At 41.4% G+C, this 13033-nt stretch overlaps 1 protein-coding gene across 2 annotated transcripts in view; it reads right to left on the reverse strand.

The window, feature by feature from the left end:
• Positions 1-13033, reverse strand: part of dclk1a (doublecortin-like kinase 1a) — a 47029-nt gene that overhangs the window by 17011 nt on the left and 16985 nt on the right. For both annotated transcript variants that reach the window (XM_085470396.1, XM_085470395.1), the window contains exon 4: positions 9301-9408. In XM_085470396.1, the coding sequence (XP_085326522.1) occupies positions 9301-9408 (108 nt within the window). The remainder of the gene's footprint in view (positions 1-9300; positions 9409-13033) is intronic.

A 13033-nucleotide genomic window follows, 5' to 3' on the forward strand; every position in this document is an offset into this window, starting at 1 on the left:
ACACTCCTCCTGGTTACACAACAAAAGCATTAACATTTTAACGGCAGCTCTCACTGACCTCTTACCAGAAAAATCCCTACACGACACTTTACAAAGTCAGCAGCTTGGCATGTGTTGCGGTGACACGGCGGACACAATCAGAGGTGTCCAAAAATGATCCGATCCAGGGACAATTAAAGTTTTACGTTACCCGGGGAAATGGTATTATAAAAGCTGCATGCATTACAGGGGTTTATTTTCTGGATGGGATGGTTTCCTACCTTCCACTTCCAGCATGATGAAAAGCACAGTGATAATCCAAAATGGGATAAAGAGAGGAGGAGGAAGAACAGCACCTTTGTACTCGCTCCGTCCGAGTGTGATAATAAACTGTGGTGAATGGGAGAGACGGAGCAGGGCTGTAGTGTACTACACAGAGAGGCGGAGAGGCTGCTTGCGCAAACTCTGACGCGCACCAGTGAGCAGAGACAGAGAGAGAGAGAGAGAGAGAGAGAGAGAGAGAGGAGGGGGGTGTAGTACAAAAAAATAACATCTATATTTTAAATATCTATCCACTGGCCTCCTTGCTTGTATGAGACAAGCTGAGAAAGGGGCGGATTAGAACTGATAATATAACTAATGCAGTAGATATAGATCCAACCAAGGAGGCTGTAATGCTCAGGAGCAGCCTGTCCTACTTTAAGAGCTTTACACTTCCTCGTGGAAACATCCTCAGGAAAAATCAAGAACAATAATTCTTCTATTTATTAGAAGTCTCACCCAAAGCAGCAGCCATTGCACCAGCGTCCTCTGCATGTCTTTAGGTTTTATCATTCCTCAAGTTACATGGCCAAACTAGAGGATACTGCAAACAAGATTCACCCAGACCTACTGGAGCTATTTTCTAATTTTGGCTGTAAATGAAAAAAATAAAATCTCATCCTTCAGGAAGCATTTGAATTTTCTCTCTAGCCCAGACTGGTTGAGGAGTTACAGCAAGGTGACACACAGATGATGAAATCTCTTTCTATCAGTGTTCAGCTAGCAGTGCCTTATGAATGCCTTGTGCTACTATGATACATTAAATATCTCCGTAAAGCTCGTCTTATCTACTTTCAGAAACCGTTTGAGTTTTGTCTCAACAATAACAGGATTATGGTCATTTAAAAAGTGCTTGTAAAATGGGCCCACCTTAGGCTAAATGTTGAAACAACTCCACCACAAAAGCTCTGGAAGACTTTCTGGTAAGACCAGTTAATGGAGAAGTTTGTGGTTGTGATACACAGGCAGGTTTTTTCTCCCAGTATGTGTCGCCAGGTTGTAAAGCGAACGGTTCCAAATGAATTCAGTGTAACTTGTTTTCTTTCTAGGTTCATTTTTCCAGCGTGACTCAACATTCACACATGAGGAGATCCACTGTTGGAGTAAGGATACCAATTTGGCCACAATGCAGCCACAAAAAGACGCTGTTTTTCAGCTTCTTTCACACCTACTGTGTTAAATGCAGCAAGTGTTATGCTTAGAAAAAAACAACAACAATAATAATAATATTAATGACAAGTGAGCTGGGCTAGTATCGAAGATTGAAAAGCACCTCGTGTGCTCCTGTCTCCTGCTGAGTGATGCCCTGATTGATGCACTGGCTGCATATTATGTAAGACTCTTGAAAAAAGAAATAAAAACACAGCCTCAGAGTGAATGTGAAGTATATCCAGGAGATCTGTCACTGCTATTGACGAGCAGTGTGACAGTACAATGTTCATTGTTTAAATAACCCATTACACGGAGCCGACGTAAAGCCTGCGAGTTAATTAAAGTGTTTTCGGTTCCTAAGTAGAAAACAAGACAGCACCGTTCTTCATCTGGGAACTGTAAATTTCTGTGACAGAGCGGACCAAGTATAGACCAACACTGCCTTTCCTCAAGTCGAGACATTAATGCGTCTAAAAATTCAATTTAATCCACACAAGTATAAAATAATGCCTGCTCAATTATGGTACCCAGCAGCAACACATTCAGCTATTACAAGCTGTATGGGTAAACAAGCACAGTGGTTTAAAACTGTTATTTAATAATGTCAGTATAAGAGAAAAATGTGTGATCTTGATTTTCTACATTGTCATCGGCTCACATCCTCCTCCATATGAGGAATTTGGAAGCTTGTGTGTATCCAGCCTTTATTCTTAGATCCAAATATGCACACTCTGTTCTAAAAATTGAATATTTTCAGCATATTTGAGCAAATTCTATAGATAAAATCATGCATGAAGGCAGGTTTTGGGACAACACAGTGAAACATTACAAATTCTCATATGACTCAATTCTCAATTCTCAAATGACATAACAGAAGTCAATAAAAGCACCAGAGCAGCTCTGTTTCATAACACCAAAGCTGCCTGAAAGGATGTGTCCTTATGCATTTAGTGCTGTTGTTTTGTATTTGTTGCATCCCCTCTGCTCAAAGTACATTCGGGCCTTTCATGATTGGATTTTTCCGAGCAAGAGATGTGTTGAAGGCTGCAGACATCATGTGTTCACAGTTCAGAAGCTGCCGCTGCCAGCAGGGAATCCTCTCGAGACACCCTGCATTTATTTTTGGGTCAGCTGCCCCAAACACTTCAGCGTGAAGTCTCTCCATTCACGAGGAGCCGCTTATGACGGAAAGCACGAGGTGAGACGCCGAGGCAGCAAGAGAGCGATTCTTCCTGACTACATCTGCACTTCTCAGTTAATTTTAGCTGACATGAGGCATTCGAGGAGAGCCGGGGGACAGATGGTAAAATGGAGGGGAGGGGAAGGAGAAACTATGTATGAGTGCAAAATGTTTTCTCACTTTATTTTGGGTTTGTGTGCTTGTGACATCATCTCAGAGCGACGCTCGAGTGACAATGTCAGCCTGAGAAGCAACAATCTGCCGACACACAACCAAAAGACTAATGCTAAATACGACCACCGTCAATACGAAAGGGGAACGAGGCAGCATCCAAGCGACGCATTAAAATTGCAAGGTTGAATAATTTTAAATGGAATTTGTAACATAACATTTAATTTTCCTTCACTTTGATGCCTTCTCGTTAATTTCAAATTATTCTATTTCTGTGCAATTATGATTCATCGGCGAGACAGAGCATGATTCACCTAACAAACATTCAGCACACAAGTCTCTGAGCTTTGATGTTCTTCGGTACGTACAAGGACGGAGAGTTAAACTTCATCTGTGCTGGGAAGCGGGACGAGAAGTTGTTTGTTCTGCATTGATTCAGCATATTTCTCAGAAGGCTTTCTGTTCATGAAAGAGACCAAAGACAACGTGTTTTTCTAGTCTGATAAAGGAACGCAAAGGCTGCACCATCCTTTTTTTGCTCCATCACATATCCAACATAAATCCGATACTCGACAGAGATGCTTTTACATATATTCCATTCACTTTTGTGTGTTGCAGTTTATATGGAGTATAATCTCACTGTGAGCAATACACAACTGTGACTGCTTTGTTGATCACTATACAAGCGCTGTTTATCACAAATCCTTAGTGTGAACCTTTTAGATCTAATGCTTATTAAAAATAGAATGATTTTTTTGAATAGCTGCTTTCTTCTGAAAACACAGTAAAATTGTTAAAAAGTTAGGGATTAGTCAAGAAAGCGTTTTTTCAGAGTGAACCAGACTCGTGGTAAATAGACCGATTCTTATATAGAGCTTCTCTACTCTACCGGAGCACTTAAAGTATTTTATACAACATGCCTCATTCACATAAACACTTTCTTCTAACATTCACACACATTCATACTCATAGCAACTTGGGGTTAGTATCTTGCATATTTGGCATGCAGACTGGAGCAGCCAGGGATTCTTATCAGTAGATGACCTGCTCCACATACTGCACAGCAGGTCTGTAGAGTAGCTCTACCTAATCGTTTGCTGCCTATTCCCACCACACAAGTCACATAACTTCTCCATCCATCCATTACCTTCTGATTATCTAAAGTTGATAAGATGACAAGACAAACCAGATGTGGTACATAATCTCTCCAGTGAGTTTTGGGTGTCCTCCCAGTGAGGGGTGCCTGGAAAACCTCTAATGGGAATTGCCCAGGAGGCATCCTAACCACCTTCTTTCAGCATGGAAGAGCTTGGAGCTTTTCCCCGTGTTTTTTTTTTTTGTTTGGTTGGGGTTTTTTTATACAGTCTCCTTAATGCCCAGATGTGTCTGGGATGCAAGGAACAAAAGCAAATACAGGAAAAAGGTGCTGTGTCCTGGACTATTGGAGTACACTGAACATTTGCATTTGTTTCACAGTTAGCTGTTAGCTGGTGTAGACTTTTGCACATCTATAGTATCTTGCCGCATCTCAGAATGCAAAGCACACGGGGTTATAGTTTTTTTTTTTAGCTATAACTTACAACATACACCTGGTAGCTGGTTGGGATCCTGATTGGATGAGGTTCACACCAAAAACCAACCACTCTGGAGTTCATTTAGAAACGCAACGAGACCAACTCCTCCAAAGGTCTTGCGATCACTGCGTCGACACACCTGCACAAGCGAACCGCACAAAGTCAGAAAACTAAACACCACACCTGTGCCTTATGTGGATACATTTTAAAAGCTCTGATTTCAGTTTGATTCTCCCGATCGCATTCTTTGTCTCCGTATGAGTGTGCGGTTGTCTATAGCTCGCTTGTTTTGCTTTTCTGTGCCTCTTTAGTGGTGTCCAGGTGGTGTCTCATTCTGCAAACGTGCAGAATGAGGAGCAGCCAGACACACACAAAGAACACCAGGTGGTGCTTAGCAGCACACGTGTTGTGTTACGTGCACTCACTATCTGGCTTTCACTACCTTGCAGATAATTCTCGCCTCACATCTGCTCTGTGCAGCTCCTCAGGTCCAGCTTATTATATGTGATCAAGAATTTTATGTCTGTGTTGGCTGAAGGGAAAATTAATGTGGGAATTCAAGGCTGCTTTTTCAGCACACCCAAAGACCCGGAGCAAGGTTAAAAACTATAGGAGATCGTCATCATGCACTGACATCATGGATGAAAAATAACACTTCTACTGTCTGCCAAGAGTCTTTCTGATGTCGAAGTCTTATTTCCACTGTGAAGATGTCCATCCATAACTAACAGCAATATGATCACACAGTGATTTTTGAGTAATTTGTTGCATTTTAACTCTGAGGATTTATTCAACTTTAACTAATACGTTGCCGCACACAGGACTACAATGGAGAAAATTAGCCTTGGCTTTCAAGTGAATGTAACTGTCCAAAATGTGATGTCTTTTATGATGTTTATTTGAAAGACCTAACTCTAATTTGTGTCCTGATATCAGGAGGCTGTGAACTCAAAGCTCAGGAATAGCAGGTTACTGCTCAAAATGTCTCTATTTTGAGAAAATGTGTTGATGATGTAAGATCACATGCTCCCCAGATCTCAGTTTTTGTTATATTTATTCTAATTTAGGACTAAGAATAAGCTTCACGGCTAATTAATCTGTTAATTTCTCTCTTGATTTACTGATTAAATGCTTGTAGTCTATAATTACCCAAAATACTCAAAATTTCCAAAAATCCCAAGTTGACATCTGTAAATAGCAGTCCAATAACCATAACGTGTCCGATCAGAATGATATAAAACAGAGTAAAGAAACACTTGTGATCAAATATTTCAGCAGTAGTAATACTTAAACCTGCAAATTGCACATAGCAAGAGGAGACGGCACACACTGGGAAACTGCACCACTGAACTTGCCTTTAACGCAACACTTTAGATGTAAATAAAGTTTGTAAATAAATACATTGTCTTTATTTTCATTACCAGTGATGAGACCTGATCACAGTAACGCCTATCAAATGTCATTGGACATTGACACAGTCCCCCATTTTCAGACGCTCAAAAGTAATTGAACAAAATAACATGATTTTAAATATAAAGACTGTTTTCAGTGCTTAGATGAAAATCGTGAGTGCCTGAAGTCTAGAAACCACAGATATCACCAAATGCTGTGTTTTCTTTAGACCTTTACATCATCTTCAGATGTGTTTTTGTGGGTCTCTCTGTCTTCAGTTTTTCTTCAGTGTTACGTTCCCCTGGGGGGGGTCTAGGCGGGGAGGGGGAAGTAACAAAAGTGACCGGGTCAGAAAAAGGAGTCAGGGAGGCAAAACAGTTAAATAAAACAGTTTTATTGAAGTAATTCAACTAAAAGAGACGGACAAGCCGTTATCACCATAAAAGAAACAAACAAAACTCAGGCGTCGGTCAGTAAGGCAAAAAGTCAAAAGGAAAGCGCAGCTCACTAGCTGGAAACACCACAAGACACTCAGCTCACTAGCTGGAAACACCACAAGACACTCAGCTCACTAGCTGGAAACACCACAAGACACTCAGCTCACTAGCTGGGCCCACACAAAATGGCACTCTGGCCCAGAGCTCACCTTTCCCTGGGCTTAAATCTCCTTGATTACTGATGAGAGTCAGCTGCACAAAAGGGAAAGGTGGCACCTCAGGCAGAAGAGGTAGTGTGACACGCCCACACAGGCACCTTCAGGAGGAGGCCCTGCTAGGGCCGTAACATTCAGTAACTGAAAAGCATGCTCTCAAGTCTGAGCAGAGTACAGCCCTGTACGCCTTATCACAGTCCATCTGCTATCATTTCTACCAGCAGTCACATCATCGACACACACTAGTAAACTGGTTTCACTGGCAGACATCCATGCTCATGCCATAACACTGACTCCACCATGTTTGGCAGATACTGTGGATCAGATCATGAGCTATTGTTCTCCTTCTCTTACTTTTCTCCTCCCCAAAGTTCATTTTGGTTTCATCTGTCCAAAGAATTTGCTTCAGAAGTGTGCAGGCTGTTTTGGATGTTTTCTGGCAAAGCCTAACGTGGATGGATGTCTTGCTCTTGAGCCAAACCAGTAGTTTGCACAAGTGTCTGTTTATATTTTTGAAGGTGTCTTTTGATTGTTGACCTTGACAATGATACTGCTATCTCCCCAAGAGTGTTGGTCTTGACTTGGCTTGATGTTATGAAGTTGTTTTTCTTTGGGAACATATTCTCTGATCATCCACTTTAGTTCTCCTCTGTGATCTTTCTGGTCTTTCGGTGTTGCTGAGCTGGCCAGTTCATTCCTTCTTTTTAAGAATGGATCTTTAGACCTCATATTGAGAGGTCCAGTGAACAGCTTCCAAATTCAAATTTTAACACTTGGAATGAGCTCAAGGAATAACAGCAGAACAGGCCTCACATGGCCATTAAACTGCTTGTTAGACGAATGTCCAATTACTTTAGAGCCTCTAAAAATTGGGGACTGTGTATAAAAAAAAGTGATTCCTAAAGAGTTAATGGAATACATTTGCTGAGCCCCTTGAATTAAAGCTGGAAGTCTATGGTTCAGTCACACAGTGATTGTTTGATTTAAAATCCACAGAAAACTACAATAATTGTGTCTTTGTCCAAAGAAAATATGAACCTAACTGTACATACAGATTGATAAGTGAATGTGCTCCTGGTTCAGCAGTATCAGCTGTTGTTCACTACTATAACAGAACATGTTGTCCTCAAGGGGAGGGAACACGATGTGCTTTTAACATTGAATAAAAGAGCAGCAGAAGGTTAGTCAGGGTCAGACAGATTTCCACTGCTGTTTTGTTCCTGACCAACAATGTCTGAGGGAGTAAATACAAACAGAAAACAGTCAACACCAGTCAGGGAATATTTGATGATGTTAAGCAGCGGAAGCAACACCAGAAGGTGAACATTTTGGCGACGTGAAAAAAATGCAGGGACGTTCTGAGTCAGGGCGAGGGCCGAACGTCAGTCAGCTCCTCTCCCCTCTGCAGGCCATTTCACAGGAAGTCCCTGCCATATATGGTTGTCACAGGCCATTGTGTCTGTAGCTACATGCTCCTACTGTGCTATGTTCCCATGGCAACCAAGACGAATCAGTCCCTCCCTCCGCCAGTCTCTTGTTTTCTCTTTCTCTCTCTCTCTCACACACACAGACACACACACACACACACCAGGATACACCTTTATTCCAGACTTTGCTGCAGCCAGCGAGATCAGATGGTGGTGTATGACTCACTCTCATAACCTTTCCCCAAAGTTTTCAAGCCTTCAGCATCCAGAAGTTTCTCTCCTTACCCCAGCTGTTTACATCCTTCTTCCTATTCAGGTCAACAAAAAATCCAGCAGCAAATGTTCGCGTTCGTTCTGCGTGGTCACGTTACGGTTACGATTTAAGGTTAAAATAATAATAATAATAATAATAATAAAGAAATAAATGGTGCCTCTGGACTTCAGCAGCAGGTGGAACAAATTCTTCTTTAGTAGTTTCTGTGTGTTGCATCACCCACTCAATAACCCCCCTACCAAAAAAAACCCCAATAGGTCTTTATACGCGTACAAATCATAAAATGATTACAGTGTGGAGGAAAAGTTAAGTGCACTGTTGCATAACCAGGCATATTACACACAACCAAAGCTCAAGCTGTGCAATCAGACAATGCCTGATTTTGTTCAAAGCTCTAAACTAATCATCAAGTTCTCGCCAGCTCTGAGACAGACCGAATGAATGTTTGGCCTCTTAAACACACACACACACACACACACACACACACACACACACACACACACACACACACACACACACACACACACACACACACACACACAAACAGTTGTGGTGCATTAATGAAAGCTGCATTCATCTATCAGAATGATTGTTTTCACACACGTTTGGTCTGTTGTTATCTCAAAAGGACTTCTAGACAGACTCTCAGGCACAAACAATAAGAGCAGGCACCAGTGCAAGCTTATTACATTTCATTAGTATGTCAGGTGAAGCACGGCTTGTTGGGGAGCTGCAGGATTGAGTCACCAGCCCCGTTCATCTTTCCCTCTCATCTTCACTCCTTCCACCCTCCCTCTCTCTCTTTTTTTTGTTGCTTTTTACCTCTCTCATCCCTGTTTGCCTTTTTCTCTCCTCCCTTGTGAAAACATTCTCATTTGAATTCACATTCAAGCAACAAGGCGCAGCTCACATATGTACGCCGCGAGACACTCCACAGAGCTCAGATTTCATCGTGTTCATTCATACTGCGCTGAGATGCCGATTAAGTGACGATCTAGAAAACACCAAGCAATCAGACGATGAGCTATTATTACACAAACAACTCCCGACCACGGCGAACGCATCTGAGGTGCTGCAGACATGCACAAGCTCAAAAAAAAGGCAGGGGATGAGTTACAGGGTGTGTTAAACTACTTAAAGAGAGGACTAGAAGAAGACAGAAACTTTTGCTGTCTTACCAGATGCAGGCGACTTGCTGCGCAGCGATTGGACAACAATTCTGGGGGAGCCTCGGTTCAAAGAGCCTGACATCCTCCCATAGATCAATGATTTCATCATACGACACTCTGCAAGCACAAAGAGAGGACAGATAGAGGTGTTCAGGGACTGTTTAGCAAATATTAATCCACTCACCTTTATGTATTCATCCAGTGCGCTGAAATCCAAAATGTGTAAGCTGTAGAAATTCAAATCCTAAGGAGGTAGCAGCTTTTTTACCTTCTTGCAGCACTCGGGATTTCATGCTCAAATAAACTGACATTAGGTGTGCGACACTGTAACATGACACTGGTTTGTGGCACAGAAACAGCCTTAATATTACACCATCAGAGCACTCGAACAACACGACAGCTCTGTTAGTCTGAAATGAAAAGTTTATGGATTTTAAGCCAGCTACTGTTTTAATATTGTTTTTGAGTGAGTCTAACCTTTAGCCATGCAAGAGAACAGGAAACCACTAATGTATCGCCACACTTGTAATTGGTTTTACCTTCAGGTCCCCCTGCAAAAACGAGCCCTGACCTTCAGTGGGCTCGTTTTCCAAACGCAATTATTGTGGTGCTTCAGAAGTGACAGCTATGACTCACGGAGGTCTTACAGACACACACACACACACACACACACAGCGCTAGTAAATGAGCCATGTGATGGTATTAAAACACACGCTCCGTGTCGGCTCCATCCCCAAAACTTTACTCCTCCACTGTTCATTAACCCAGCCCCATTATAGCTCATTGCCATTATAGACCAGTGGGAAAGACAAATTGTACAGCTTGCCCCGCACATGTCTGTGTGCGTGCGTGTGTGTGTGTGTGCATGCGTGCGTGCATATGAGAGCCTGGCTGTGTGTCTGTCTGTATTTGCATTTGCTTGTGTGGCAGACGTTTGTGGCCCAGTGATTAATGTACAATACCGAGTGTTAACATGATGACAGTGTGCCAGAGCTGAGGCAGAGGCGATAATTATAGCGATGCTGAGAGGAGGCGAAGTTGTCTGCAGCTCTGACTCCAGATGTCTCTCTGTTACGCTGTCTGTTTCGTTTGTCGCTCTCCGTTCCTGTCTGTCTATTTCTGCCTCTTGCTCTCTGTCTGCCAGCGCATGATGAGGTGTCAAATCATGCTCTGTGTCTATAAAACATTAGATATGGCTGTGTTATAATCACTGTTTTTGGGGGGGAAATGTGGTTCAGACGAATTCTCCTGACGAAAATCGACCTATGTAGAAGAGTCTGTGTAACGTTTTTAACGGTGTTGATTGTGCCCAAACTTTCATAAAGGACATTTGGGATGTTTAGAGAACATTCCCATACTGCCCCTCAATGGTCACATGAGATCATTTAATTGAGAAATTAAACAAAGGATCCTACGTGGGTAAAAGCTGAATGTATACTCTCCATTCTCAGTAAGATTTTTAAAAAGATCATTTTCATTCCTTTATGGTCATGTTGCAGCATTTCATAGCAGACATTTGGTATCTTTGGGGTACATTTTCTTATGGTAATCTGTTATTCACAATATTTACATGAGGACCTTTCATACGAGACTAGTGGAAACATTTTGGATATGAAGAAGATGTTCCCTATAAATGTAAGAGATTGCACCCTTTTTCGTTTTAATAAAAGTTAAATGAAACTGAAGTTTAATAAATATTGGATATGGTTGGGGATGGAGCAAGGAGTAGTCTGATTACAACAATTATCACAACAATCAGATAATGTTACATCTGGCTATTTGCAACTAGAAGTGTTGCATTTAAATGCATTTGGCACACATTCTTGGGAAATACTGGGAGTGATCGGGGGACAGTTGATATATGGTACCATGTATTGAGCCATTACTAATTTGGTTTAGTTTTCCAGGCTTTCTGAAGGTCTTTCAAAGTTTTTCTTTGGACATTGGCTGCTTTATCACTGCTCATTTTTGTACCGGACCATTCTCACAGGAATGTTTTTATTCATTAATTATTAAGCCACTTAACACTGACCCATGAATCATTCAGGCTTAAAAAACGCACATAACACAAGGAATGACCAGTGTTGTGTCCACACGTAACGGATAACACAGAATCCATTTTAAATAGTATCTTTAGCCACTTTGTTACTAGGAGCCTGAACAAAACACATTATTTGTTCCAATTTCTTTAGATGAGTCTATGAAAAATAATACAGATAACACAGTTTGACAGACTTAAAATAGTATTTTTGTACCAACAACATCTGTCCCTTTAGTTAATAAATCTAATGCTCACTGAAGTCTCATCAGAAATGGTCTTAATGGAAGTGTACCTGTTAAGAAGCCATTCTCAAGGAAGATAAATAGAGAACAAAGACTTATGGATGCCAAATTACACAAGAACTGAACGGAAAATTAGTGACAACAGGTCTTATGCGAAAGATCCCAAACACACTCCCGCTGCCGTAAAGCACACCTGAATAGAAAAACACACAAACTCTATATCAGTCATGGATTGGCCTCTCCAGAGCCTGAACCTTAATATTACTGAAGCAGCGTGAGATCATCTTGACAGAAAACAGAAAAAAAAGGAAGCTTTGAACATCCTTCAAGAAGCCTGGAGAACTATTCCTGAAGACTACTTAAAAGATGGCTTGCCTAAGAGCATTCAGGCTGTGTGCAAGAATAAAGATGGGAATACCAAACATTGACTTTCAGGCTCATTAGATTTATACAACCTCAGTTTTTGCCTGTTATTATGTATTTGCACAAATGCATCTTTGGACCTATTTCACACTTTTCTAGCAAAATATAAACATGGGCGCCTGAAAACTTTCCTTTAGATCACTATAGTATAATTAACTGAATTACGATTACATTACCAGGCCTTTATGTCCTTCACACATTAAATAGTCAACACAAGGTCAGAAATCAACGCTTGAAGTTTAAACGCAGTTTTAGGTGAAAGTTAGAGATGTACAGGCTTGAGTTTGACATATCTGGATTCTTCAAACACGTGTTTTCATCAGGGAGCTGTCTGACTAGTCTTCACTCAGTAGCATGACAGCAGCCTACGATACAGGCAGAGACACAAGAACAAGCAGCCCTGCAACCACTTCTGTGGTCCCCACAGAGCCCTTATTTCAACATCATTGAGACAAACTGGGAATACATGAAAAGAAACCGAAAACAGGCAGCTGAACTCCACAGATTTACAGTGTTTCAAAGAGGACTGGAGCTCTTTTCACAACAGCAGCTCAAAAAACGAATTTGGAGGAAGCTTTGAGGCGGAAATGACCCTATTGTATTCTTCCAGCAAGAAAATACAGCAAATCCTGATGTACTAGAAAATGTACTAATGTACTCTACGAACTCTAAGAGCAAGGACGACAGTGGGCATTATTGCTGCGCTGTTAGTGTGTTTTTTGTTCACACACAGTTGTAGCAAGCGTGGGCAGATAATTAAATTTTCATCACACGGATAAGAGGTGCTTCTTAGCTATAAGTGATTGGTTTAAAATGCTTATGGAGACAATCGTCAGTAATTAATTAAACATAGTTGAATCACAGGCTTATAAACCTTGCTGCATGAAGGAAAAAGTTTTGTTGTTATCATTCTCAAGACAGAGGAAGGTTACCAAAGGAAGACATAGCTAATGAAAGCAGGAAGGCACAATGTGCTCCAAATGAAAGAACAGTGAGGAGGAGGAGTGAGGAGGAAAAGGGAGACAAAAGAGGGTAG

This window comes from Copadichromis virginalis, linkage group LG10 (assembly GCF_057382275.1).
Source record: "Copadichromis virginalis isolate Kocher_CV1m ecotype Utaka linkage group LG10, C_Virginalis_male_GT1.1, whole genome shotgun sequence".
Lineage (NCBI taxonomy): Eukaryota > Metazoa > Chordata > Actinopteri > Cichliformes > Cichlidae > Copadichromis > Copadichromis virginalis.